Source organism: Mustela erminea, chromosome 10 (assembly GCF_009829155.1).
Source record: "Mustela erminea isolate mMusErm1 chromosome 10, mMusErm1.Pri, whole genome shotgun sequence".
Taxonomy (NCBI): Eukaryota; Metazoa; Chordata; class Mammalia; order Carnivora; family Mustelidae; genus Mustela; species Mustela erminea.
This window is the reverse complement of record NC_045623.1, coordinates 85354852-85382427: the sequence shown is the minus strand read 5'-3', so window position 1 is coordinate 85382427 and position 27576 is coordinate 85354852. Positions and strand designations below refer to the sequence as shown.

The 27576-nt window shown below is 56.9% G+C and overlaps 1 protein-coding gene across 3 annotated transcripts; it reads left to right on the top strand.

The window, feature by feature from the left end:
• Nucleotides 1–37: 37 nt before the first annotated feature.
• On the top strand, nt 38–27462 carry KIAA1522 (KIAA1522 ortholog). 3 transcript variants are annotated; one of them, XM_032302983.1, is made up of 7 exons: nt 38–433; nt 20946–21116; nt 21196–21251; nt 21545–21668; nt 22260–22376; nt 22468–25038; nt 25278–27462. In XM_032302983.1, the coding sequence occupies exons 1-7, from the start codon at nt 199–201 to the stop codon at nt 25298–25300; spliced, it is 3297 nt and encodes a 1098-aa protein (XP_032158874.1). In that variant the 5' UTR covers nt 38–198; the 3' UTR covers nt 25301–27462. The 3 variants fall into 3 exon arrangements, with proteins under 3 accessions (XP_032158874.1, XP_032158875.1, XP_032158876.1); XM_032302984.1 differs by lacking the exon at nt 38–433 and adding an exon at nt 6830–10084; XM_032302985.1 differs by lacking the exon at nt 38–433 and adding an exon at nt 13363–19024.
• The last annotated feature ends 114 nt before the right edge of the window (nt 27463–27576 follow it).

The window sequence follows — 27576 nt, the reverse complement described above, 5'->3', positions numbered from 1 at the left end:
CCGCGCCCCGCCCGCCGCCCGACCCGCCCCTCCCGCGCCGCTCCCGCCGCCCGGCCGCTCCCCGCGGGCTGCGCTTCCGCCGCCCAAACTTTTCGCCGGCGCGTCTCCCCGCGGCGGCCGCTTGCCCGCTTGCCCGCGCCGCGCATGGGTGCCCGGCTGCAGGGGGCCTGACCCCCGCCGAAGTCCGCCCGCCGCGCCATGGCGGCCCGCGCGCCCCCCGCCGCACCTGCGGCCGAAGAGCCGGGGGGCCCGGGCGGCCCCCCGCGCAGGAAGAAGTCCCGCTCCGGCGCGTCCGGCCTCCGCCGCGCCTTCAGCTGGCTGCGGGGCAAGCGGCGCAAGAAGAAGGCTGCGGGGGCGGAGGGCGCCGAATCGGCCGCCCCCCGGGCCAAGAAGGCGGACGACAAGGCCAGGAGGGCCAAGGGTAAAGGCCGAGGTAAGGCGGCGGGGCACCTGGGCTGCGCGCCGGCAGCGCCGAGGGTGCGGCCCGGGTGGCTCCGCCGGGGGTCCGGGGCGTGTTGGAGGGGTGAACCCCTCGGCGCCGGGGCCGGGGGAGCGGAGAGCCCGGGGCTCAGCTCGAGCACTCCATCTATGCCGCCTCCCCTCATTTCCCAGATTCAGCCCGACCCCATTCTAGGGGGAAGAGACCCCTGGCTGGGGCAGGAATCTCCGGGCTTGAGCAGGAAGTGCTGGCAGTCTGGCTCTTGGGACGGTGAGGCAGTCCCCCATCCCCCAGGCTCACCCAGGTTCTGCCCTCTGCTGAGTCAGGGGGTCAGAGACTTGGCTCTGGCCTCGGGCCCTTGGGAGAGGCAAGTGGCTTTGCATCTTTGGTGGGGATTCCTCCAGGTTCAGAAGGTCAGCTGCGCTCTCAAAGTGTTTCAGTCCCACAAAGGACCCAGTGTGGGGCACAGCTTGCTTTAGGTTCTTAAGGTGTTGCTCTTAGCTTTTCTCACTTGGCCCGCTTCACCACTCCTCACCACTCCCGGGGGGCCAAACTCAAACATCCACCTCCTGGGGTGGTGAGCTCACCGATGAGAACCACCATGCCCCCGCCCCCCCCCCCCAATCATTCCTTCCCCAGCCCTGGTAGAAACAGGCCAGTGTTGGAAGCGTGCTTACAGATGGGGGAAACTGAGGCTCAAATTAATGGAGAGCCTGTACCTGAGCTGTGGTGGGATGGGTACTTAAAATACAACAGCCAGTTCCTTGCCTCTGGGCGCTCTCTGGCTTGATGGGTGGGCAGCCTGAGGGGTAGGGAAGGGGTGGCTGATTTGGTGCATCCCTGCTGGGGTCACTTTCCTTTTGGGCACTTGCTTGGTTCTTTTCTCTTTTCCCCCTCTGTTTCTAACTCCCGTTTGGGGGGTAGGGCGTGAGTCTGCAAGAGGGTGGAGCTCCCTTGGGCCTTGTCCTGCTGAAGTCTACCTTTCCTCTGGCTTGGGCTGCAGTGCCTGAGGTGAGGAAATGGCGGTGTGTGCGGGCCCATCCCATTCCGTGTTTACCCTCCCACTGTCCTTTAACCACCTCCTCTGCAGGAGAATCAGAAGGAACTGTTGAGGGGTCAGGAAGAGAGTGAAAAGCCTCTTGTGTGATTGCATCCGGCCGGTCTTCCTTTTGGATGAGGGCCTTTGGCCCAGGCACTTAAAAAGTCAGGGTGCTGGGGCAGGGATGACTGGGCCAAGCCCTAAGGGAGAGTTTGGATAAAGGGTGTTTCTCAGGGCTCTGCATGCAGCTCCTTGCAGAATCTCTCCTAAGGCTGTCCCACTGGGATTCAGTCAGAAGTCCTCCCCATCTCAAGAGGGCATGGGTCAGAATTGCAGCAGGATGGATTCTGGTTAGATGGGCAGGATTGGAGGTAGAAGGCCGGTGGTGTACCCCAGGGCAGTGGACCCTTTCCCCCTTGGAGACCAGCCTGGAGGCAGGGGCTGGAAAAGCTGTATGTCCCTGCTCCAGCAGCCTGCGCTGGGGTCATTGGGTCAGTGGGTAGGCCTCCCCCTGCATCGTGTTAGGTATCTGGTAGCATTGGGCTTTCTGGGCAGCAGGTGGCCCGATTTGAGCCCACGTGCCTAGGAACCACCTCCCTGCCCCTGGCTGTTGTTTCTCCCGGTCTGGGGGTGGTCCCAGGTCTGACTAGAGGAAGTCCTGCTCCCTTTTGCTCCAGCCTCCTATTATTCCAATTGTTTCCTTGTCACCTGCCTGGCCCAACTTCTTTTCTGTTTATTAAGAGAAATAAATCCGATCTTTCTAATCTCCATTGGCACTGCTGGTCAGGAAGGGGAAACCCAAAGAAGGCTTAACTCTTTCTGGGGAAAATGTTCAGATGGAGACTGGGGAAGATGGGAAGGACGAATACACAGAAAGTTCCTGAGAGGTCAGACGCCTTTGCTGCGAAGCTCCTCCATTCCAGTCTCTCAGACGCAGGTCGTGGCTCCCCTAATCTGACTTCTCTACAGTAAATTGGGAAAGCTGAGCTTGGAGTAGAATTTTGAGCCCTTGTCTTCCAGGACTGCCCTACACAGACTTAAAAAGAAATGAGAGGAGATTTGACAGTTACTGATTATTCTGAATGTGCCGGGAGTGGGAGCCCTGTGTCCATTAGCTCACTCAAGCCCATTTGCAGATGAAAAAACTGAGGTTCAGGGACAGTGAGTGTTTCTTTTGCCCAAACTGGGATTCGAACTCAAACCATCTTCCTCCAAAACCGGTCCCGTTTTCATGAAGAGGACATGCGGGTGGGGCCCAGATCAGCAGGAAAGGTTGAAAGATCTCAACCAACCCATTCTGCAGATGGCAGAAGGCCCAGAGAGAAGTGAGGGCAGCTGACAGAGTGGGAGGGGTAGGAGAGTCAGGCAAATAAGGGTTCACATCCTGGCTCAGTCACCAGCAAGTCCCGTGAGGTTGGGCAGCAGCCTCTCTTTGGGCACACTGATTCCATACGTCTCAGGGAATGAGACCCTCTGGCTGGGCATTGCCATGGTGGGTTCGTGACTCCCAAGATTTCTGTCTCCGTAAGATTCTCACAAGAGCGAATGTGGAAGTTAGAGGAATGTGAAATCATCACGGAAATGAAGGGCTCGCTCTTCTTGTCACCTTCCCCTGAGCTCTGTGGACCTGGTCTGGAGGGAATGGGCTCAGAGGCTGATGGGACAACTCTGCCGCCCCTCCCAGGTTCTGTGACGCCGGCAGATTGGGAGCCCCTCTAAGCCTCAGTTTTCTGATCTGTAAAATAAATCCTGGCTCTACAGGGGGTGTTTCAGAGGTCAAATGAGATAACTGAGATGCAAGTGCTTTGTGGACTGTGGAGAATGGTCTAGATGGGAGCAGGTTTCTGCGGCTGTGGTGCTGAGGACTTGGACATTAGTTGCTCCACGTTTGGAGATCCACTCTTGGCTATACCTCAGATACCCATGGCCGTGATGGTGATGATTGAGGGGGAGTAGCCATGGAAGGTGGGCTCTTACTCCTGCCCAACAGAAGACTCAGGCATAAGAAAAGGCAAACAAATAAGAATCCATATTTTCCAGAAATATCACCTGGACTCCAGACAAGTATGTGGGGAGGAAGTGTTTCTGGGACAGATGCCAGGACTGGAGCCCAGTAGATAACTAGGGGAGGCTGCCTGCAGGTGGTGAGCAGAGTGTAGAAGGAGGGCAGGGTGCTGGGTAATTTGATTTATTTATTTATTAGAGAGAGAGAGAGAGAGAGAGAGAGAACGCGAACATGGAAGGGAAGAGGGAGAGGAGAGGGAGAATCCAAGCAGGCACTGCCCTGAGGAGGGAGCCGGAGGCGGCGCTTGAACCCACAACCCCAAGATCATGACCCAAGCCAAATCAAGAGTCAGGCGCTCAACCAACTGAGCCACCGGGTGCCCCGGGTGCTGGCTAATTTGAAGAAGTAACATGAAGGCTGCCATGTGTCAGACCCTGGCTGGGCATTTTCACGAATGTTTTCCTTTGTCCTCACTACAACCTGGGACATGGGCAGTTACTACCATTTCTAGGTGAGAAAACAGGTTGAAAGTCAGTTGATCAGGGTCTCTTGGCTTCATTTGTTTGAAAAAGCGTGTTCTTTATTATGTCATGTCAGGCACTGTTCAGGGCAAGGTGAATACCCGGGACAGGACAGGCAAGGCCCCCACCTGCATGGCGAGGATGTTTACGGCGTGGCTGGGACAGAGGGTCTCAGTCTGCCTCCCAAGGCCATGCTTTTGAAACCAAACAGTATGAGGCTCGGTATGTTTCCTACTCTGGAGAGCGGGGACCAGTAACCACTGTGGGACTGTGTAGCTCTCCCAAAGGTTCCTCTTGGAAAGTGGGCAGTGGGCAGTGGCTGGGGGGGAGGGGTGTCAGAGTGCTGGTGGCTTCAGGACTGAAAGAATTGAGGTCCAGCAGGTTCGACCTGAACGACTCTGGCCACTCACTCAGGAGACACTGTCCTTGGTGTGGGGTTGTGGAGAGACTCCTAAGTTTGAGCTCTGCCCCACGGTGGGCCACAGCTACCCTGTCTTGACAAAGATGGGGTTTCATGGCCTCTGAGAGCCTTTCTGGTTCTAGAATTCTGGATTGAGAATGGAGTGGGGCCATAAGGGTGGGAGCTGCGCTCAGGAAAGGAGAGTCTGCCTTTTGGCCGGTCAGGGACAAGACACTGGGCCCCAGGGGCCTGGATGTTATGGTGGGGATGGGCAGAGAGAATCTGTGTGAATGCTATCTCCCTCTGCTGAGGGAGGGGCCTTTGTAGCCCCTTTATTTTATTTTATTTCTTTAAAAGATTTTATTTATTTGACAGAGCACAAAGTGGGGGAGCGGCAGGTAGAGGAAGCAGGCTCCTGCTGAGCAGAGAGCCCCGCGTGGGGCTCGATCCCAGGACCCTGGGATCATGACCTGAGCTGAAAGCAGCCAAGCTTAATGATTGAGCCACCCAGGCACCCAGCTCTTTTTTTTAAAATTTAAGTTTTTAAAAGATTGTATTTATTTATTTGAGATAGAGAGAACTAGCGGGGTGAGGGGCAGAGGGAGAAGCAGACTCCCCACTCAGCAGGGAGCCCGATGCAGGGCTTCATTCCAGGACCCTGAGATCATGACCCGAGCCAAGGGCAGGCGGACACTTGACTGACTGAGCCGCCTAGGCGCCCCTCTTTAGTTCTTTTAAAAGAAAGTGAGGACTCTAAGACACTTGGGGTAATCGACACTTTGCCTGTCTAAGGTCAGGATAGTGTCTGCTTGCCTTTCTTCTTCCTCGTCACCCCTCCCTCCTTCCTTCCCTTTCTCTCTCTCTCTCCCTCCCTCCCTTCCTTTCGGGGATGGGGGCGCAGAGGGAGAGAGAGAGAGACTCTAAGCAGCCTCCATGCCCCGTACAAAGCCCATGAAGGGCTCCATCTCAGGACCCTGAGTTTGTGCCATGAGCTGAGATCAAGAGTCAGATGTTTAACAGGCGGCACCACCCAGGCGCCCCTCTGTTTGCTTTTTAGTAAATACTCCATGAACTTCCACATTCCATGCCATCGCACGCACCATTTCCCTTACTTAGGGTGTGCTCCCTTCACTTTTCTGTCCACTGAACCCTTATTCATCTTTCAAGGCCCAGCTCCAGCGTCATCATCTCTGGAGCGCCCCCAGCGAAAGTACTCCCTCCACGCTAGAGCAGGATGCTTAAGGGATTTGAAATGGGACGGTCTGTTTTTCTGGCCACCTTCTTGGGTAGGGCATCTCAGTGTCCTTAGCCTGGGGCCTGGACCAGTGTGATTGGGGTAGGGCTACCTCTGCTGTGGAATACATCCAGTGGGAGTGTGACTTCCACAGAGGAATCTGTGTTCAGCTCCTCCAGGCCCCTGTGAAGGGGTCGGGGAGAGGGAGCCTCCCTAATGTATTTCAACATACTAGTAAGTATTTAATATTAGGTAATAAGTACCTACTATGTGCCAGACATTGTCCTGGGGATGAATGAGAGCCAAGGTCCCAGTCCTCATGAACCTCACAATCTGGGGGAGGAGCCAGACACCGAACAGATAATTAAGGGTCAAGAAGTATGACAAAGGAGGGAGCATAGTGATCCCAGGGGTGACATCAGGGATGGCTTCCCAGAGGAGGTGACACATGAACTAAAATGGAAGGGTGAGGGGAAGCTGGAGTTGAGGGATTTGCAGTGCTGGAGTTGGGCAAGGTTCCTGCAAGGGGCTGGGGCCACCTGGCTGGCTGGGTTCTGTGGGTACAGGAATAGCCATAACTCACTGTTCTGAACAGCCTGAGGGCAGGAGCTGGGTTGATGGTCCTTTCCTCCAGCCCTGCCCAGCACGGGGCCTGGCGCAGAGTAGCTTTGGGTAATAGGTGGGCGATCCGACATGGGCTCCAGAGCATGGGCATCTGCTGATCCTAGATGCTCAGAGTCGATGGCCTGAGATGCCACTGGCTGCCTTTATGGCACATACGGATGGATGGGCAGCTGAGGCCCAGAGGACAAAGTGTCTTGTTCAAGGTCATACAGCCAGCCAGCATCAGAGGTGGAGTAGGAGCCCTCACCTGCCGGGCTGACCTCAGCTTCCCTACTCCTTTGTTCAGACTTCAAATGGAAAATCCCATACCAGAGAGGTGCCTCTACTAGGAGATGAGCAGGAACTGAGGCCAAGAAGGCCTCCATCCCCTCCCTCACCTCCAACACCTTCAGGGGCTCATTCCAGCTGCTGCTCCCTCCCTCCTCGTGGAGGCCTCAAATCCCCACCCATGGCACACAGCCCAGCTTTCTGGAAATCCCCTTCAGGCTAGGATGAGCCCTCCCCCACCCCCACCCCCCGCCCCCAATTCTGTCCTTCTCCTGCCCCCAAAGCAGGGCTGCCAGCAAGGTTTGGTGAACTGGTTTGGCTAAATCCTGAGGCCAGAAAAATCTCCGCTCTTGTCAGAAGAGGGCAGAGGGAGTGCCTCCCCTTACCCAGCTGTCCCCCGGAAATCCCCCTGTCCTCAACCCTCAAAGCTGTCTCAGCTGCTCCTGGGCTGTCACATGCCTATGAAAACTGATGAGAGGAGGCATTGTATATTGTGTGGGCCATGGTGAAGGTGCTGGGATGGGGAGAGCAGGTATCCACACCTTCACCTTCTGTCCGCATGTCTGCAGACCTGGCAGACCCCATTGCCACCTCCAGCCCCTTGGCCGACTTGGGGGAGAAGTAGGTGGCAGCAGCTTCCTGGGGCAGGAGCGTGAAATCATTGTCCCACTTTCCTACTGTTACACTCCACTGTCTCTGGGTTTGTGTCTCCTGCCCTCAGAGCTGGTTCATCAAAGGTTGTCAGCTCTACTCACAGGGTGCCCAGCCCTGTGATTGTCATGGAGGGGGACAGAGACAGCTCAGCTTCCAAAGGGTTTAAGCCCCAAATCTTCTGGCAAAGTGCATAATTCCCAGGAGGCTGCTGCAGGTCGGGCCTCCTGTCTGCTTGGGACAGCCCTCTCCTCCAAGCTTCTGGCTGGGCCAGGTCTTTACCACCATCCAAGAAAGTCACGAGGCACTCAAGTCCAATGTTGTGGTTTCCAGGAGTTCTAGTCTTCCATACAAGCTCCCTTCTTCCCACCGTCCTACCCCGGGCTCTCTTACGCTCTTGGCTGGGGGTAGTACTCTTCCTCTAGGATCCTGAAGTCCCGCATAGCCTCTGTAGTGAAAGAACGTGAGAGAGACTGGGACTCTCCTGTCCGAGCCTCTTCACTTCTCCCAGAACTTAACCAACATCACCACCACCTCTGCCAGCGGGCGAGCCCCACTGTCTCTGCTTCCACCAGCTTCTCTATTCAACACCACAGCATGCCTGCTGTGTGCCCCACACTGTGCTATGCTTGGGCTTACTAAGCGGAGGGAGACGATCACTGTTCTGAACTGGTTTTCTGGTTGGAAAGGGAGAGACCAAAAGGTACTGCTGTCTTGAGACAAGTGTTGGGATGGTGTTACACGGGTGCTGGGGGGCCCTGGGGTGTGATCGGTTCTATCAGAGGGCGGCACTAGTGCCAGTGGGAGCACAGAGGGCTGAGCTGCAGGAGGAGGGGTGCAAGGAGGACTTCCTGGAGGAACAGACTGTCCAGCAGGGTATTGAGGTGGAATCTTCCAGGCAACGGTGGAGGAGGAAGCATGTGGGAAGGCCTAGAGGTGTATAGTGGGAGTTGGGGTGGTGGCAAGAAGCAGGGGTGTGGTGGGAGATGAGGTTGAACTGGGGGCAGGGCAGTTGTTGCAAGGCCTCTTGCAAAGGCCGAGGCACCAGCTGCCCTCCAGACATCCCTTGAAGCTCTTTGCATACCTGCCCAACTCATGCCAAGAGATCTGGATGTTATCCTTGAGTGTGCTTTCTGCTTCTCCACACTACCTTTCCCCTTTATGGGCCCCCTCTGTAAACTAAGGGAATTGGGCTAGAAGATACTCCGAGGTCTCTTCCAGCTTTGATGCTAGGATCCTCTACTTGGTGCAGAGCAGGTGCCTGGTACACACCGTTTGGTACATGGTTTATGTTTGACAAGTGTTTCTGGACCCGGACGGATGAATAAAATATATTCCCTCAGGGACTGCATTATTGTTAACCTCAAACTTAGCAAGGCATAGGCCTTAGGGAGGGTGGGGGCCAGCTTTGACTCCCCCATTTTGCAGGTACGGACAGGGTGCCCTGGAGCTACTGGGCACAAGAGGCAGCACAGTGTAGTGGAGGGGCTGGCCCAGGTGGCAGAAAGGATGAGCAATGGGGTTTAGAACTGAGGGCTCTAGACACCCAGCCCAGCTACACCACCCTGCGCCTCCTTGGAGACAGGGCAGAGCAATGGTAAAGGAGAGTCACTTCCCAGGCTGCTGGGCTCTGCGCATAAGGGCACTTGTGAGGACACAGAGGTGAGGACAGCCTGGCAGCCTGGAAGGTTTCTGGAAGAGGTGAAGCCTGGCCTAGGTTTGAAAAATGAAAGACTTATACGGGGGGAGATGAGTGAGGGGCACACAGATGTGGGTGGCTTCACATACGTTTACCTACATACTCCATTACTTAATACTCGCAGACACAGTGTGACAGAGCCAGTCACAATTACACAGGCAGATAGGCAAAAGCACACAGCCAGACATTTGAAAACAGACTCCCTGTGGATATAGGCACACAGTCACACACACAGATGATCACACAGAGAGATCCAAGCTTTCAGGGTCACAGATACATATACACAGGTACACAACTACACAGCCACATTCAAGCACACAATTACCAAGGCCCAGTTACCGGCATAGGCATAGATAAACTGGAAGGGTAGTAGCACGGGCAGGGGGTATTGGAGTCAGTCTGGGTCTGAGTCCTAGTTCTGAGCTTACTGCTTTTTGACTTTGGGCGAGCTGGCTGACTTCATGGAACCTCAATTTCCCCATCTGTAAAATGGAGATGATAAAAGTACCTACCTTATAGGATTGTTTTGTGGCATGAAAGTAGTCATACCAACACCTGGCACATAGCGCTATATAAAAGGGCGCTGTTATTTTGAACACGATTACCACAGAAGTACAGTCAGATCGATACATTTGTACACAACAGGCACAGACAGGAGATACACACAGACGCGTGACACTCACGGGGTGGGGGCTGGTGGGCTCTAGCAGTAGCGGGGCTCAGGATCCCGCCTGTCGGGGGCCCTGCTCCGACTTCTCCGGCCTCCCCTGCAGTCCTCAAGAGAGGCGGCCCCTGGGCTGGGAGAGCGGGCCACCCGCCTGCCCCACCTGGACACACCGGCCTTTTCCGAGCGCTCTGGGTGGAGCGGCTCAGCTGGTCTCCCAGGTCCTGGGAGGGGCGGAGCCTACGGGATGCGCGCCAGGCCCTGCCCCTCCGCCGTCCCCGCCCCCGGCCCGGCCATTGGCCGCAGAGCCCGGAGGCGTGGCTGAGCTGGGGCTGGGGGCGCTTGCGGTGGCCGCCCGCGCGTCTCTCTGCCTACCTCCCGGGGCTGCGGGCCCGGCGGCCGGGCTGGTTGGGCTGCGCTAGGGTTTCCGCGCCGGCTCCCGCGCCCGCCATGGGCAACTCACACCACAAGAGGAAGGCCCCCAGCGGCCCCCGGGCCCGCAGCTTCTGGCGGTTCGGGCGGTCGGCGAAGCGGCCGGCAGGTAGGGGCCGGGGGTGGGGGCGGGGCAGGCGGGGAGGAGGGTCTCCCTGCCGCAGCCGCCGCCACCGCTGCTGCCCCCTCCCGGGGCTTGGTGGGTGTGAGTGTGGGGGCCCGGGAATCCCCCGCACAGACCCCACCCCTCACATGCGCAAAAAAGCACACGTACATACGAATACCCCCGGGCGGGCACGCGTACATGTTCACAATTTTCACAGCCACACACAACACCCACTCAAATGCACGGACATGCAGGCAGAATCACATACACATTCACACCCACCGCATCGCTGTAGGACGCACAGAACCCGAGACACAGGTACATATCCCTAGGTATACGGTTCATACTACCACGCGAATTCTACCCCTCGCGCAGATTTCGCACACACACACACCAGTCATGTAGGTACAGTTGCCCAGCGGCTTAGGCACACACATGTACACATGGGTTCAGAACTGCACAGCCAACGAGACTCCCACATTCAGGCTCAAAGGCAGACCCTAAGGCGCTTGTACACATACACACACTCAACACTTGTTAGCCCCCAACAGGCTGAAAGTTTGCAGGAGGGAGGGGAGACAAAGGTGCAGGGGAGAAGCAAGAAAACAGGGGCTAGAGACTTCGGGCGGCCTCCATCTGGCGTGATCGCGAGTCGGACTGGTTCTCTGCGCTCCCTCCCCGCCCCCACCTGCGTTGCCGCTGCCTCTCGTCCCCCTTCCCCCCCACCGTCCCCCTTCCCCCCACCGGCGGTCCCCGTGGTCGCTGCCGCATGTCCCCCCTTTCAGTGCAGCCACCGAGCTGGAACGCAGTCCTTCCCGGCGTGCTGCGGGATCCCTCCGCGGGTCACATTCCTGCCTCCAAGTGGGGGGTGGGTGGAGGGGGAGAATAGAGAAAAGGCCTCCAACCCTAACGCTGGGAAATAGGATTCCTGGTTTTCCCCAGCAGGTGTGACGGTTCAGGGTATCCCCCAGAGCCCCAAGGGGTGCTGGAGGAGGGGCTGTGGAGGGTGGCTAGTTCCCTTACCTTGTGAATCCAGAGATGGGGTGGGGGCATGGGGATAGATCTACTCCTTCCCCTGAGGAAGATAAGGGGTTCCCAACAGAGGCGGCTGTTCATTCTAGTCTTTGGGAGTGAAAGAATTCCGGAGAAAGTGGGGTGGGGTTGTTTTCTCCTGTGGTGAGGGAATCCACCCGTGTCTTCCTAGGGTGGCCCACATTCCTAGAGGTTCTGAAATGAGCCCGATGATCTCATCCCTCCACACAGGGGGTGACAGGAAGAACCTGGGCTGGGAATTAGGGGGTCTGAGTTTTCTGTGTGGCTCCGGTATGGGCTCTGATGACCTTGAGCAAATTGCTTTTTCACTTCTCTGGACCTCCTGGCTTCCACAGAGGGGCCTGCCAATGGATTTAGGTGGGGGCGTACCTTGGGTGACTTCTGGGATCCTTACAGTTCTGTCTAGCCATGTTGTGGATAAAGAGACTGAGGTCTGGAGAAGGTGGGCTTGTGCAAGGTCATTTGCCCGTAGCGGTTTGAAGAATAATCATCATAATCAAAGTAACAGCAGGAAAGGGTTAATTAAGTTCTGGTAGGCTCTCTGAGGGTTCCTCAGAAGGTGGATTGATGAGAGACTCTAGGACCTTCCAGTAGTCTCCCTGTCCTGGCAATCCTGAAATCCTGGATGTGTCCACCTGTCCCTTCTTGGATTCGGCACCGAGGGGTGGGGCTGGGGTTCCGCCTGCTCTCCTGTGGTCACCACTAATCTGATGGTTTCCTGAGAACCAACTGTGAGTCCGGACTTGTGACCATTTGTGATGGGAGAGAGAGATGAAGAGGCCTGTGTTTACAGTCTTTCCCACTAGCCCTTGTGCTTTTAGTTCCTGCTGAACTCAGGGACTAATCAGGCTTTAAGGTGGTCCTAAAAAACCAGAAAGCAATGTCAAGGCAACATAGAAGTAAGTGTGGGAGCTGAGGAATATCAAAAGGCTTTTGGGTTGGGGTTCTAGAAGACTGGGGAAATGGTCTTAATTTGGTCTGTGAAGTAACTACAGGGTTGGAATGAGTCCTGAATTATCGATTAAATGAGATGACCAGGAGTGCCCTTCAGCTCTGGGAAATTGATATTGGTCATGAGCAAAGGCATAGAGTTGAACTTGAGAGTGGGGGCTGGAGAGAAATGTAGTTGAGGCGCCTTCCTTTTCTTGGGAAGAGAAGGAGTTCCATTGTGAGTGCAAACTTCCATCCCTTTGGTCTTACTTGTGCGGAGGATTCCTAAGGCTTCCCCAGCCTGGGCCTCTGCTGTCGCATGCCCAGGTATGGGACTGGGGTTTGAGTACTTATCCATTTGATTCATCTGTGAGAAGATGAGGGAGAGAATGCAAGGCCAGCAGAGAGGGCTGGAGTCTATAGGCCATCGGGAGCCAGTGAAGGTGTTTGAGCAAGGGAGGAGCCTACGTAAGTGGTGTGTTGGGAAGATGGCGCCAGAGCGGGGGCAGGTGCAGACAGGACAGGTTGGGGGTGGAGTGGTGAGAGTGGAAGCTCCAGAGAGCAGTCTGGAGGCTATTGCAGTAATCCAGGGGAGAGGTGGTGGGGTGAGGGCTGGGGACAGGGTGGGGGCTGTGGGAGTGGAGAGGAGTGGCAGCTGGAGAGACACTGCAGAGGAGGTGGCAAAAGTGATAGGACCTGGGATTAATCAGGAATAAGGCCCAGAGAGGGCTGTAAAGGCTCTGTGCTTGGCTGCTTGGTTCGGGGACGGTGACAGGAATAATAACTCAGAGCTAAAAATAAGGGCCTAAGCTGAACCCTTTACATTGGTTAATCCATTTGTCCCCCAACAGTCTTCCAAGCTAGAAGCCATTATGGTCCCCATTTTACAAGTGAGGAACCTGGAGCTTAGAGAAGTGAAGTCACTTGCCCAAGGCCACTCAGCAAAGAGGTGGCTGAGATTCAAACCAAGCCTGTCAGATTCTGAAACCTGTGCCCTTAATCAGTTTAGCAGTAGATGGGTTTCTTATGATTGAGGGGCCTGCAGATCCTCTGGGCAGAGAAAGCCTGAGGTCCGGGGTTTTAGACTCCTTAGGGAGCACAAGTGAAGGAAGTGCTGTGAGAGAGGGGCAGGGGTTGAGGACGAGGCATTGAGGCTCCCCAAGGGCTTGGAGAGGGAGCAGGTGGGAAATGAGAGGAGAACTGAGATTTAAGGACCGCTTGGTCCATTTAATCAGTGCCCTTGGATGAAAGGGAAGGGTAAGAGGGGACAGGGAGAGACCTTCTCACTGCAGGAAAGATCCTGTAACCTGCTGGGATTGTCTGGCCTTGGATCTCAGGAATCTAACCCCACCCTCCCCTCCCCAGGCCCCCAGGTCCTGGGCAGTTTGGGGCATTGGTGGAAGATGTGAATTGAGGGCCCAGGGAACATCCCCAGCATACCACCCTCTTTTTCCCGACATTGTTCTGTGAGGTTTATACACATGCCCCCCTTCCCCCCCGCCCCCCAGCCCTTACCCCTGTGGTCCCCTTTGCAGATGAAGTGATTGAGGGAATGGACTGAGTCACTGGTGGAGTCAGACCACCTGGAATTCTTTTCTTCCCTCCCCTCTGCCTCTGCGCCTGCAGGGGCCTTTGGAAGGTCCCAAAGCTGGGAAAAAATCCTGCTTCTCTTACCCCTCCATCCCCCCACCCCAGCATCTCCCTTTCTCCTCCACTTTCCTAGAGGAGACTTGTGACCAACTATATGTCTGGACTTGATTGTGGAAACCCTGGGCTTCCAGACAAGGGGCTGACCCAGCCTTCTCTGGTCTGAGGGATCCGAGATAAGGTGAACTTCCTTGCTGCCCCAGGCCCTGACCTAAAGTGGGGGACCACTACCCTCCTAGGGACAGAGCCCTGTATGCTGAGGGACCTTTAGAGATCAGCTCTCCAACCCTCCCATCTCACAGATGAAGACACTGAGGCTCGGGAACGGGCACGGCCTGGCTCTGCATCGTGCTGCAGCTGAGGGGCAGGGAGATCTCAAATCTGACTCCCAGGGCTATGGGGTCTCTGGTCTGGTCCTGCAATTCCTTTCCTTCTGGAACAGAAGGGTTACACCTGGGTCACTGACGAGCTGATAGGGAGCTCTTGTTAAGTGTCCCTTATCAGAGCTTATCTTAATAATGGTCCTTAATGCCACTTGGGATTTGAAGAGAGCTCCGGCAGCAGGTGCAGCAGAGGCCTCTGGAGGCATGGGCAGCCCGTTGGAGCTGGGCTCACACACCTTGACTCTGTCAGTCACTGGCTGTGTGACCCTAGGTTAGTCACTCACCCTGAGTGCCTCTGGATGGCGAGGGGGATTTCGTGATACCATGTGTGTCTCAATTAGTTGACCCTGGATAAATGTGAGTTTGTTATCGTGTCGTGAGTGGAAAGGCAGGGGGGCCTGAGCGCAACCTTCACCCATCCCTCCACCCTGGGGAGGCGGAGCCTCCCTCTGAGCACCACACTTTGTGTTTGCCCTTGGTTGTGTGCCTTTGGCTTTCCCAGGCACCCGGTGAGGTGGGTGTGAGTTCTGCCGCTGAGGCCCAAAGAGGCTGATTCATTCGTGCAAGGCCTCTCTAATCCAGACCTCCTGACTCCCAGGCCTTTTCTCTCTTTGACTTCATTGTGGCTGCCTCTCAAGCCATCTGTAAAATAGGGATAATCGTGCCTTGAAAGAACAAAGGAAAGGGCTCTTGGAAATTCAGACTCGTACCCTGGCTGAAAGAGATTATGTCATTGTCAGGAGCAGATACTGACCCGGAAACTCGTTATGACATTTATTAATATTATTGTAGCTAATTCCTCCCCGCACTGCTGCTGGTTCCCCCAGGCGCCCGAGGCGTGGGATCCTCCTCTCCTTGTCAGGGCCACTCCCTGCCCCCCCATATTTACCTTAGAACCGGCCTGTCAGCTCTGCAGCTCTGCTGTAGGGCGGGGCTTCCTACTGAGGGAAGAAGGAGGGGGATTTCCCTTCTGTAGAGGTGGGGTGTAGAGGTCCCCCTCTTTGGGCAGGAACTCAGGTTGCAGCCCTCCTGATCCCGTAACTTCCTCAGACTTAAGACCATAAAAGCATTGGAGTGAGACCCAAGTTCGACTGTGGGCGCAGCCACTTCCTGTTTTGGTGACCTTGAGCAAGTCACTTTCCCTGGAGCCTCCTTGTACTCATTAAAAAGGAAGTCATACATGGCTTTCAGGTTTCTTGTTGGATGTTCTGGGAGACTAAAGAGAAAGAAACCTTCACCTGAAGGTTTTTGTGATGTTCATGTCCCTTTGTCTTGTCTCTAAGTGAATAAAGTCTCCATGTGTTCTGGGTCTGCTCCTATTGGAAGGCCCTAGTTTGTTCACTAGAACAGAGAGTTTGAGACTTAGTATCTCTGAACACTCTGAATCCTGGCTCCCAGGCTGGCCTGCCATCCACTGTGGTGGTGGGAGAGCGGGGTCAGGCCCTGGGCCCAGGCCCGGGCCCCGGGCCCTGGGCCCAGAGGGTTCCAGCTCCTGAGCAAGGCCACCTGGGCTGCTGTGCCCTCCCCCCTCATTCCTCTGCCCTGAGTCAGGCCAGCCTAGCTGTGGGCGCGCCACCACCCCCGCCCCTTGCTCTGGAATGGGGCAGGTTGAGGCCTCACCCCGTGGAGGATGTTGCCAAAACAGTGTGTACGCATGCGCACAAATGTGCACTTGGCCTTGGGGGTTGGGGGCTCCCTCCGCCTTTCCTCCCTGTCCCTGGGGCTCAGGAAAGCCCCAGAGTAGTGGGTACATGCACCTGCCTTTGTGTATACACAGCCACCTGGCTGGGCCCTATGTGAGTCTGCAGTCTGCTCGTGTGTGAGGAGGACCTGGGTTCAGGTGCCCTGGGTATGCTTTGTGGATGTGGTCCTGAGAGCATGCATGCACCTGTTTGTGGGTGGCGGGGCCAGTGGGACATTTTGGAGGCCCCTGTGCCCAGAACCTCTGCTGGTGGACTAGATCCGACTTCCTGAACTTGGCTGGTGTGCTTCCTGGTGTGCCCTTCATGTGAGGGGCGTGGCCAAGAGCAAGGTGTCTTCTCTGATCCCGGAAGCTTCCTTTCTCAGGCAGGTGGGGGAGGAGGGGAGGCGGAGGCTGGTGGTGAGCCTCAGCCCTAGGCTGTACCTCTGGACTGTGCCAGGGCAGAAGGTCCTGGAACAAGGACTCTTAAGTGTGGCCTTGGGCGAGGTCCTTCTACTCTCTCAGCCCATTTCTTTGTGAGGAGCCCACCTGCCACCTGAGATTCAGGTTGCTGAGCCCCTCCCTGAGCAAGTTGCAGGTGTTCAGACCTGAGCCTTGCGTGGCTCTGAGAGACCTCAAGGTCTGTCTGGCCAAGCTGTGTGTGTGGGGGGTAGGGTGGGGGGTGTGTTGCTGGAGCAACCAGATGTTATCAAGTGTGAGAACCTTGGATCCTCTGGGAATTTGCAGCTGTGGCCCTGACTGCCAGCTGGGGAACTGGGACCTTGAGCTGCTTGCTGTTCCCGTTCGCCCCGAGTGGAGCTCAGCCCTGAGTTCCCCTGGTTAGGGGAAACTGAGGATGACTGTGCCCTGCGTGGTTAAAGGCATCAGTTTAGGAGCCAGCCTGAGCTTGGGAAGTCACCAAGCTCTCCGAGCCGCACCAGTCCAGGATCAGTTATGGGAGAGTATGTTTGAGAACCTGCCTTGAATGGCTGTTGGAAGATCTCTGAGGGCAGAGACTGTTTGCCTTCCCCCAGCCCCTGGCATTAATCACCCTGCAAGTGTGGGGCTACTGCTCTTTGTGTCTGAGCAGGACTAATAAGGGGCAGATGGGTCTGGCCTAAGAGAGGATCTAGGGGAGGATGTGGCCAAGAAATCTCGAATTTGTGGGGATGATAGGGTCTCCCTTCAGAGGAGAGATCAGGTTTGTAGCTGGACCAGAAGACAACATAGTTTTTGGGTTCAAGTTATCCTCAGGGCAAATGCTACCTTGCCCTTCCCAGCTTGCCCTTTCTGGCCTCCATTTCCTCATCTGTCAAATGGGGATAAAAGTGCCTACTTCTTAGGATTGTTGTTTGGATTTCAATGATTTGTGGCCTTACAGACTATCCAGCTGCTCAGAAGTTTGTTCTCCAGAGAGCAAGGGCTCAGCCTCTGCTTGAGTGGTCTCTGAGTGGTGGGGCAGCAAATGGGGAAGGGGCAGCAGAGGGATCTCGTTTGTGGCGGGGGAGCCACTGTGAATTCTTCGCCACTCAGGGAGAAAGGTGCTGTGAGAGCGTGGTGTCCTGAGGTGAGTCTGGGGACAGCACTTTACAGACTGTCTCTTCCACAGCCTCAGCTCCTCTTTCTGGAGTTGCCCAAGGGGATCTCCGCGCTGTCGTTACCCAGAGTAACCTTTCATGCTGACCTCCGGGGCCCCACCTGACCTGGCTCCTGCCGTCCTCTCCCTTGCTCACCGTATTTCCGCCCCTCTGGCCCCAGTTTTCTGTTCTGAGATACCTCCCCCCACCCCACTGCTGTCTCGAGGCCTTTCCACTTGCTGCTGTCTCTCTCCAGAAGGTTCTGTGCCCAGCACTTGCCCTGGCTGGGTCCTTCACCTTCGGCAGGCCTTGGTTCCAATGGCCTTTCCTTAGACTTTCCTTCATGCCCCCTAGAGGCACCCCCTTCCCTATCATAGCTCCTCAGTCTTAACTAATCTAAAATTGTGCTGTTGGTCTACCTCACTGATGTATTTGTCAAATGTTTATTGAACTCACGGAATGACAGGCCCTGATGTAGGTGTTCAGGTGAACAAGATAAAGTTCTCCATTCGCTAGAGCTTCCATATTAGCTTAATAAATACTTGATGGTTGAATGAATGTGTGCAGCAGTCTTATAAGGAGTTCATTGGTTTTGTTTCCATATGAAGTCATAACTTGTGTGTGATGGAGCTGAATTTGAACTTGGAGCTGACTTCCCTCCAGTTACCTCCTCCTACCCCTCATTTTTACTGCCCTTACCTATGACCGGGTTGTTTTTGTTTCATTTTGTTTGGTTTTGGCTAATTCTGTTCTGTCTCTGCCTGGTGATCCAACAGTCACCAAGTCACAGAGTGGGCCAGTGGGAAGGATCCTGGGCTGGAGGAACTAGAGGAATACCATGAAGCCTGGCTCTGCTGTGTGACCTTGGAGAGTTCACAGTGCTTCTCTGGGCTGCTTCCCACAAGACCAAAGTGAGAAGAAATTCCTTGGGAAGGCATGGGTCTGAACATACACACGAGGAGTTGTTCCCACCAAGCCTCGGTGTTTCTGCTCTGGACGTCTCCCTGGCCTCCCTGTGTCCTGTGTCCTGTGTCCTGGGCTGGCTCCCACCCCTCCAGGGGGCTTTGCCAAAGGACTTGCCATCACAGGCATTTCTGGGCTTCTGCCAGGCTGTTCCACCTCTGAGTTCCTTCCCCAGGGAATGACCCTCACCAACCAAGAGGACTTGGGGTTGGGCATCATGCCAAGTGTAGTCCAGTGGTTCTTCCACTATCCATCTGGCAGCTGGGACCCCTGCCATGGCTTTGGCTCCTGACTGTTTAGAAAAGAGCTTGGGGACGGCCTGCCCCCAGGGACTGAGTAGCTTCAGCCCTGCTAGTTATACTCTCCACCAGAGCCAAGCATCCGCAGACTCGGGGTCTCAGTTTCCCCGTCAGAATCTGGGATGGTACCTGCCTCTGTGCTCCGCTTGAGGGGCGGGGTCTGTGGGTGGGCGGGGTCCGTGGCGCAGGTGGGCGGAGGAGCAGGAAAGCAGCCCCTCCCCCTCCCCTGCCTGGATTCGGCTCTGCAGCTGGGCGGGCGACTCGCACCGTTTGGTGCTGGGTTATGGTGAAGGCGGTGCCTGGTGTTCTGGAGAGGTCGGAATAGGGGACGGCCCTAGTGTTGCCCGCTGTCATGGTGGTGTTCCTGGGCCGCCGCCTCCCGGTGCTCCTCGGGCTCTTTAAGAAGAAGGGTGAGTGGGTGTGGCTGGGGAGGGGGAGAGGAGGGACCCTGACACCTCCATTTACTAGACCTTTCTGTAAAAAGGGGGATCAAGGCCGGGGAAGGGTGATGGGTGGGGGATGGGGAGCAGTAATGAGGCCAGACCGCCCTGCCCTCCAATGTGCCTTTGTCCAGCGGCTTTTCCACTGCCTTTGTCTGGTCCCTGCTTGCTGGGGTTTGGGAAGATGGATCCAGGTGTCTCTGACCTTGAAGCCTGCAGCCCTTGGTTGAGACTGCTTCCTCCAGGGGTACCCCCACTGTAGTGGGTGCATCCTAATGTTTCAGTTCTGAGAGGCAGAGCACCCCCCTGTGACCCCAGGTCAGTCAGATGTGTGGGAGGATGGGATGTGGGAAGCAGAGTAGAGAGGAAAGTAGTGCTGCTGGAATTTGGGGCATGATCTTCAAAATGCTGTTTAGAGGCGGAGGGCTGGGCGGTGGAGAAGCTTTTTGGGGGGGTATCTTCCTACTTTCTGCTTCTAGGAAATGGGCTTTTAGGCCTGGATTAAGACACGGGGGCCAGAGTTTATTGGACTTCTGCGGGGAGGACAGAGGGACCTCACTTAGAGTGTGATTCAGGAATCCCCTCTGGGAGTCTGGAGTGCAGTCCTGGCACTGACCCTAATTTGCTGGATGACCTTAGGCAAGGCCTTTCCTTTTCAGTCCTGTTTCCCCAACTTGTAAAATTCAGGAATTAGGAGAGACTCAGTGGGTTGGGTTGTCAGGAGACCTAGGAGTGTTGACCTTGGAGGGTTCCCCACCGGTTCCCTGGGCAGGAGCTGGTTGTTGAAAAATGGGCTGAGGAGGTAGGAACAGGCAGGTGTCGGAGCTGAAGACCCTGATCGTGGGGTGTGGCCCTTTAAAGGGGTTGTTTTGTTCCTGCCCCTCTACAAGGTGCTGCCAAGGTCACATGATCCTCCCCGTGCTTTTGCTTATGTTGTGGGTTCCATTTAAAGGGGGGCTGGGTCTGCAGAGTGCTGACACAGCCCCTCATTCCCAGGATTAGATGACCAGCTTCCCCATGGGCGGGGCCTGTAATAGGATCCTTTGTAATGGATCCCTGGCTCCTTGGCACCAGGGGTGGGGCCTCTGGGAAGGGGGGGTAATGCCTGGGGCTGTTCTCCCAAGAGAGTCTGGGGCTGCCTTGTCTGGGGGTCCAGGGCCCCTGGGGCCACCTTCTCCCCTCCCCATCCTTCCACTAAGGGACAGCCACATGGGTGAGTAGGGGACACAGAGGCCATGTCTTGTTTTGTCCCTCCTCCCAGGACTTCCTGGGAATTCTGGTTAGGTTAGGACTGCTGTTAGCCCACAGCTCTTCCTAGTGTCCCACAGAGTCTTGGACCTGGGCCAGCGGTGTGTTTTAAAGGGGTGGTGGTTGGTTTTCCATAAAGTGGAGCTTGGGCTCTGGAGACAACAGAAATGTATTTGCTGTGGGCTATGCATATATTGGGGTGCTTTGTGTCGGGCCCTGAGTGGCGTGTGGATACAGTTGTGTGTGTATTTGGGTACTGTTTGTATGTGTGCAGAATGGGGACTGTGGCTGTTGTGTGTATATGTGGGGGCCCCGTGTTTGATACTGGTTTCCGATGTGTTTATACTTGGGTGCTGTTTGTTAGTGTACCTCCTGAAGCCTGTGGTAATTCTGTGCTTGTATGGTGGGCTTGTGTGCCCCAGGTCAGACACAAGCACACTTGGGAAGAGTTTGTATATGAACATGGGGGCTGTGTGTATTGCGTGTATAGCTCAGAAGTATGAGTTGTGGTGCGACTGGGGAAGTAGGCACTGTGGGTACTTCTGGGGGCTGTGTGTGGTCTTGGGACTGCGGGTGGGGCCCGTACATCACCAGGACCCAGTCGCTCTCAAGCCTCACTTCTCTTCCTCCTCCATCCCACTAGGCTCTGCCAAGGCCGAGAGTGACAAACGTCTAAGTGGCGGGCCTGGCCAGGGGCCGGGCTCTGTAGTGGAGGAGCACCAGGACAATGTCTTCTTCCCCAGCGGGCGGCCGCCGCACCTGGAAGAGCTGCACACACAGGCCCAGGAGGGGCTCCGTTCTCTGCAGCAGCAAGGTAACCTTCCCCGTCCACGACCACTCTTGGCTCCCAAGGTCAGGGGCCTAGCCCAACACACCTCTCTGGTGTCTTCCAGAAAAACAGAAACTGAATAAGGGCAGCTGGGACCATGGAGACACCCAGAGCATCCAGGTGAGCCCGGCCCCCAGCTCAGTCCTGACTCTCTGCTCTCCTCTCCCTGCTTCATCTCTGGCAAGTCCGGCTTTGAGCGCTTCTGGATCTCAGTTTCCTTGTATTGTGAAGGGGGTAGACTAGGTGACCCCTAAGGGCTAGTCCAGCTGGTGTCTGCTTAGTGCTGGGCGAAGCCGGGGAAAATCAGAGTTCAGAGCTCCAAAGGGGAGCCCTGAAAAGGCAACAGCAGGAGACCCACATAGGCTTCTGGGGTGGTCTGAGGCCAGGGCCTCATCTCCTTCTACCCCCAACAGTCTTCCCGGATGGGGCCGGACGAAGATAGCATCTCCTTCTGCAGCCAGACCACATCCTACACGGCTGAGAGCTCCACGGCAGAGGACGCGCTCTCCATCCGCTCGGAGATGATCCAGCGCAAAGGTGTCTGCCCGCCAGTCAGGATTCTCAGATGGGCTGAGGGGTGTTGGGCACTGTCTGGGGTCCCAGCCCCTGTAGCTTTCCCCTTCTGCCTCCTACTCTAGCACCCCTCAAGGCTCTGTGAGTCAGTGAACTCAGGAAACACAGTATCCTGTGTTTCTTGGAGACTCGTGATGTACACAGACTGCAAAACAAGACACTCAGGAGTCAGGAAACCTGGGTTTGAGCCGGTGTTGCTTTTTCCCAGCTGGGTGACCTTGGGCCAACTCTCTACCACTCCGATCTTCATTTGATGTTCTATAAAACGAGGATCAGAGTACTTCCGTTGTCGGAGTGAATGCCAAGTGTTTAGGTTGCTGACTAACACATAATAATCTTTCGCTAAATGGAAATTATCCTCGGCCTCGAAAGCCTTCCAGAAGTCATACAGAGAAGAAGTGTGTAGCTTTGTTTAACCTCGCTTTGCCCACGCCTACTTGATTATGGAAATCTGTTTTTGCAGAGCTCTTACTTCTTATTCTGCGAAAGCAGGCGCTCTGCAGAATGTGCCCTGAGACCTGCGCTAACGGTTTCTCTCCCCTGGACTGGCCCTAGGCTCTACCTTCCGACCCCATGACTCATTTTCCAAATCCTCTGGGAAGTCGGGGCGGCGGCGCCGCGAGAGGCGGAGCACGGTGCTGGGACTGCCGCAGCATGTGCAGAAGGAACTCGGTGAGCCCCCAAGCAGGAGGGCGGCGGTGGGGATGGTGGGAACTCCGGCAGAACCCTCTGCTGACTCCCGTGTCCTCCCTGTCCCTTGTAGGCCTGCGGCACGAGCGTGAGGCACCAGGTACCCCTCGGCCTCCTGGTCCTCGGGATGCGGTGCGCATCCCCACAGTGGACGGCCGCCCCACGGGCCCGGCCTCGGGGACTGGGGCCCGGGTGTCCCTGCAGGCGCTGGAGGCTCAGGCCGAGGCTGGTGCCGAGGCGGAGGCCATGCTGCAGCGCCACATTGACCGCATCTACCGGGATGACACCCTTGTTGGGCGGTCCACGGGGCCCCGGCCCCCACCGGTGACCCGGCCCATGTCCCTAGCGGTGCCTGGACTGACTGGAGGGGCAGGGCCGCCGGAGCCCCTGAGCCCAGCCATGTCTATCTCGCCCCAGGCCACCTACTTGTCAAAACTGATTCCGCACGCTGTCCTGCCACCCACGGTGGATGTGGTGGCCCTGGGCCGCTGCAGCCTGCGTACACTGAGCCGCTGCAGTCTGCTGTCCGCCAGCCCGGCCTCCGTGCGCTCGCTGGGCCGCTTCTCCTCCGCCTCCAGTCCCCGGCCCCGCAGCCGCCACCCGTCCTCCTCCAGTGACACCTGGAGCCACTCCCAGTCCTCCGAGACCATCGTGTCTGATGGCTCCACCTTGTCCTCGAAGGGTGGCTCTGACGGCCTGCCAGAGGGCTCTGTGGCTAGCAGTGGTGTGGCGCCCCCTCCCCAGGGGGGCAGCGGGCGGGGCTCGCCCAGCGGGGGCAGCACAGCCGAGGCCTCAGACACTGCCAGCGTTCGCAGCAGTGGGCAGTTGTCCGGCCGGAGTGTGTCCCTACGTAAGCTGAAGCGGCCCCCCCCACCTCCCCGCCGGACTTACTCGCTCCATCAGCGGGGCTCGGCAGCCCCCGATGGGCTCTTGGGGTTGCCGCCCAAGCCTGAACGGAAGCAGCAGCAGCCACAGCTGCCCCGGCCCCCCACCACCGGTGGGTCAGAAGTGATGGGGGCAGCCCCCTGTCCCTCCAACTCAGCAGGTGTCTGGGTGCCCGGCTTGTCTCCGGGTGGCTCCCGGCGTCCCCCGTGCTCTCCAGAACGGACGCTCTCACCCTCCAGTGGGTACTCGAGCCAAAGTGGTACCCCTACCCTCCCTCCCAAGGGTCTCGCAGGGCCCCCTGCTTCCCCGGGCAAGGCCCAACCCCCTAAACCAGAGCGTGTCACTTCCCTTCGGTCTCCTGGGGCCTCTGTCTCCTCCTCTCTGACGTCTCTGTGTTCCTCGTCCTCTGACCCGGCCCCCTCAGACCGTTCTGGTTCACAGGTGTCGACCCTGGGGGATAGGTTTGCCATACCTCCTCACCCCAAGGTGCCTGCGCCCTTCTCCCCACCCCCTTCCAAGTCCAAGAGTCCTAACCTAGCAGTTCCTGCTCCAGTTACTCCTGCTGTGGTCTCTGGGCCCGTCTCTGCCACTGACGTGGGTCCCGAGCCTCTGCCAGCGCCACAGACATCCCTGATGCCACCACAGGAGTCTCCCGTTGCCTCCAAAGACAAGTCACCCCCACCGTCCCCGCCCCCTTCCTACCATCCTCCCCCCCCACCCACTAAGAAGCCAGAGGTGGTCGAGGCCCCGTCTGCCCCAGAGATTGCAGAGGAGCCCCTCCAAGACCCCAGCTGGCCCCCACCCCCACCTCCTGCACCTGAGGAGCAGGACCTGTCCATGGCAGACTTCCCCCCACCTGAGGAGGCCTTCTTCCCTGTGGCTGGCCCTGAGCCAGCAGGCCCTTCAGGCCTCGCAGAGCCCTTCGGTTCCCCGGCTGCTTCGTCCTTCTCGGTTACTGTCTCTTCCCAGAGCCAGCTCCTTGGTTCCCCAGAGCCACCACCTCCAGCTCCGCCAGCGCCCCCCCCTCCTGGTTCTGACCCAGGGCTTGTGGCCAAAGTCCCTTGGAGGGAACCAGCGGGCTGCAGCAAAGGCAGTGCAGCTCCCCGGGAGGATGCCGGTGCACCCCTGGTCACCCCCTCACTCCTGCAGATGGTGCGGCTGCGCTCTGTGGGTGCTCCTGTGGGAGCGGCAACCCCGGCAGCCGGGCCTTCTGCCCCCCAGAAGCCGCTACGAAGGGCCCTGTCGGGGCGGGCCAGCCCGGCGCCTGCCCCCTCCTCAGGGCTCCATGCTGCTGTCCGACTCAAGGCCTCCAGTCTGGCAGCCAGCGGGGACCCTGGGAGTGCCCAGCCGAATGGACCACCTGAGGCGGAGCCACGGTCTCCCCAGTCCTCTGCCTCAATGGCCAGCTTCATCTTCTCCAAGGGCACCAAGAAGCTGCAGCTGGAGCGGCCGGTGTCCCCCGAGGCCCAGGCTGACCTCCAGCGGAACCTGGTGGCTGAACTTCGGAACATCTCAGAGCAGCGGTCACCCCAAGCCCCAAAGAAGCCACCTAAAGCTCCCCCACCTGTGGCCCGCAAGCCCTCTGGGGGGGTCCCACCATCCACCTCCCCTACCTTTGCTCGGGCTGAGTCTCTTCCTGGCCCTCCCACCAATGGGATCCTTCATGCTGAGGACAGGACTAAGGGGGACCTGGCAGAGAATGGAAGTGTCGTGCAGCTGGTGGGGCCCCAGGAGCAGAAGCTGGCCCCGCCTGGCTCAGGTACATTGGACTGTGTGTATGTGTGTGGGGGGGTCCCCATCACTGGTGATGGCAAAGAGGTGCCTCAAGTCCCACTACTAGGGATTTGTCACTGGATTTCAGATTTTTCTGGTCTCAGGCTGCCTGGGAATGATAGGCTGTCACCCCTGATCAGTGGAGGGGGAGAGGAGGTGCCGTGGGCCATCCAGAACCGAGCTGGGAGGCCTCTGGCTGAGTGTCCCTTCCTTTTCTCACCGCAGACCCACAGAAAGAGCTGGTCTGACCACCAGGCACCTCGCTGGCACTGCTGACCCATCCCAGGAATACAATCTCAGGGACCTGAGCAGCTCCAAGGACAAGAGGATACGGCAGACACTTAACCTAGTAGAGAGGATGCCTGCAGCCTTAACCTTCACAGCCTTCGATATTTATGCAAGCCTGGTGTTGATCCCGTCCTCCAAGTCATCCGGCTCATGCCTTTTCCCCCTGAATGGATTCCCTTCTGGCCACTGCTGCTTGTCTTGGCCTTAGCCTCATCTTGAAGGAGGTAGCTGGTGGGAGCGGGTGGCTGCGCCCCCTGCTGGCCATGAGGCCACACAGTTGGGAGCCGAGCACCTCACTTGAGTTTCTTTCCTCCCCCCCCACCCATGTCCAAATCATGCACATACTGTAGTCCAGAATCAAAGCACTTTTGGAAAAAGCAGCTGCATGTCCATCTTCCAGGGCCCATGAAGCCGCATTCCAAGGGCCTGTTTACATGGCAGCAGCATCAGTCCCTGGTAGCACACCCATAGCTGGGACCAGTCTGTTCCCTCCCTCCGAGCCAGTGTGCCCATTTCTTAGTTCTTGGAGGTGGGCGAGTCATCGTATCCCCACAGGCTTCTCCAGGCTGGAGGCAGGAGCGGGGCTGTGGAATTCCAAAGCACAAAAGGTGCAACAGGGGGTTAGCCCTCCTGTGCCTCAACTTACCATCAACCACCCTCCTTGCCTTCAAGTTATGCCAGGTGCTCCATGCAGGGGACAGGAAGTGGGAGACTGCCAGGGCCCGAATGGGGGTGGGGGAGAAGAGCCAGCAGGGAGGTCCACAGGCCCTCTGTCTTCAGAGAGTGGGAGAACAGAATCTGGACACATCTTGGGCATTTGGTAATGCCAAGCATCCGCCACTTGTTTCATGCAGTCAGGTTGGGGTGGGCAGGCACAACACTTCCGAGGCAATGTGGCAAAGCTGTGTCCTTTCCAGCTGGGCAGGAAGTCCTGAGGAGGTGGGTGGTGGGATGTGGCCCTGGGGGAACACTTGTTTGAGCCCAGACCTGGTCCTACAGATGACATTCTGGGACCTTTCTGTTTACTCAGCACTTGTTCTCTTTAGCTGCCTTTCAACACAGGTGGTTTCGCAGGGGGAGCGGACGCTGAGTGACAAGGCTGGGAAGCCAAAGGTGCATTCTATTCCACTCTCTTCCCTAGTCAATGAAGGGGAGGGGGTTCAGTGCTCCTAGGGAGCAGGCTGGGTGATTGCCCCCTAGCCGTCAGCCTCTGCTACTGATCTCATCTCTAGGAATTTTAATGACCTATTTCCAGACTGTGCCACCTCTCTAGGTAAGCTGGCTTCCCCGCTGGCCCCGGCGCCTCCCTCCATAGTAGTGTGGCGCCCCCCGGGGACCACCCCTTCTGTCCTGATTCTCTTTCCTCAACAGTGACTTGGGCTTGAGCCTGGCAAGGAACCTCACTTTTAGCTGCTGCTCTGGAGAGACTGAACCCCTCCAGGACAAGAGCTGGGAGCATAGGGGATGCGGTACTAGAGCCCAGGTTCCCCTGGCCCTCCCTCATTGCTGTTGTCTCCCTGTAGCTGTCAGCCAAGGTTGTTCCCTCGCCTTGGGTGAGGGAGAGCAGCTGCTGGCTATCTGTTGCATCTGCCCACTGAGCTGGGGAACGAGGGTAGTCGGTATGTACTGCTCCGCTCAGAGTTCCTGATCCAACCCCCTGGGAACCAAGACCAGGCCAAGGCTCCATGAGAGCAGGCCCTGGCAGCAGCCCTGGAGCTGCTGGAGGTGGGAGGGAGCCCAGCTTCTGTGTTTTCTTGACCCGCCCCCCACTTCCCTCTCAATGTTACTTGAGCTCCTTATCCTCAGCTAGAATTTTCTGAGCTTGTTTCCCCACTGGGTGGGACAGAGTACAAAGGAGAAGGGAGGATCTAGAAGAGGCAACCCTTCTTTGTCCTCTGGGGTAAATGAGCTTGACCTAGTGCAAATGGAAAGACCAAAAGCCTCTGATTTTTAATTTCCATAAAATGTTAGAGAGAGAAGTATATATATATTTCTTTAAATTTTTGAGTCTTTGATATGTCTATACCAACAATTCATTCCTTCTCCCCTGAAGCCTGAGTGAGACACATGAAAAAGCTGTGTGTGTTTCATTCAAAGGTATTAATTAAATGATTAAAACTTGGCTGTGGTCTGCTGCTTCTTAAGAGGGGAGGGACAGGGGTTGGAGTTGGGGTCTGGTCATTATTACCATTATTAGGAGAGAAAACACGCTTTCTGCCTCCTCTAAGCACTGGAC

Bases quoted from the DNA above. Each gene is read 5' to 3' on its own strand.
- KIAA1522 (XM_032302983.1), top strand. From the start codon at position 199: ATGGCGGCCCGCGCGCCCCCCGCCGCACCTGCGGCCGAAGAGCCGGGG. The intron at 21,669-22,259 runs GTGTCTGCCCGC...GACTGGCCCTAG, and splicing joins GGAGATGATCCAGCGCAAAG to GCTCTACCTTCCGACCCCAT. The intron at 22,377-22,467 runs GTGAGCCCCCAA...TGTCCCTTGTAG, and splicing joins GCATGTGCAGAAGGAACTCG to GCCTGCGGCACGAGCGTGAG.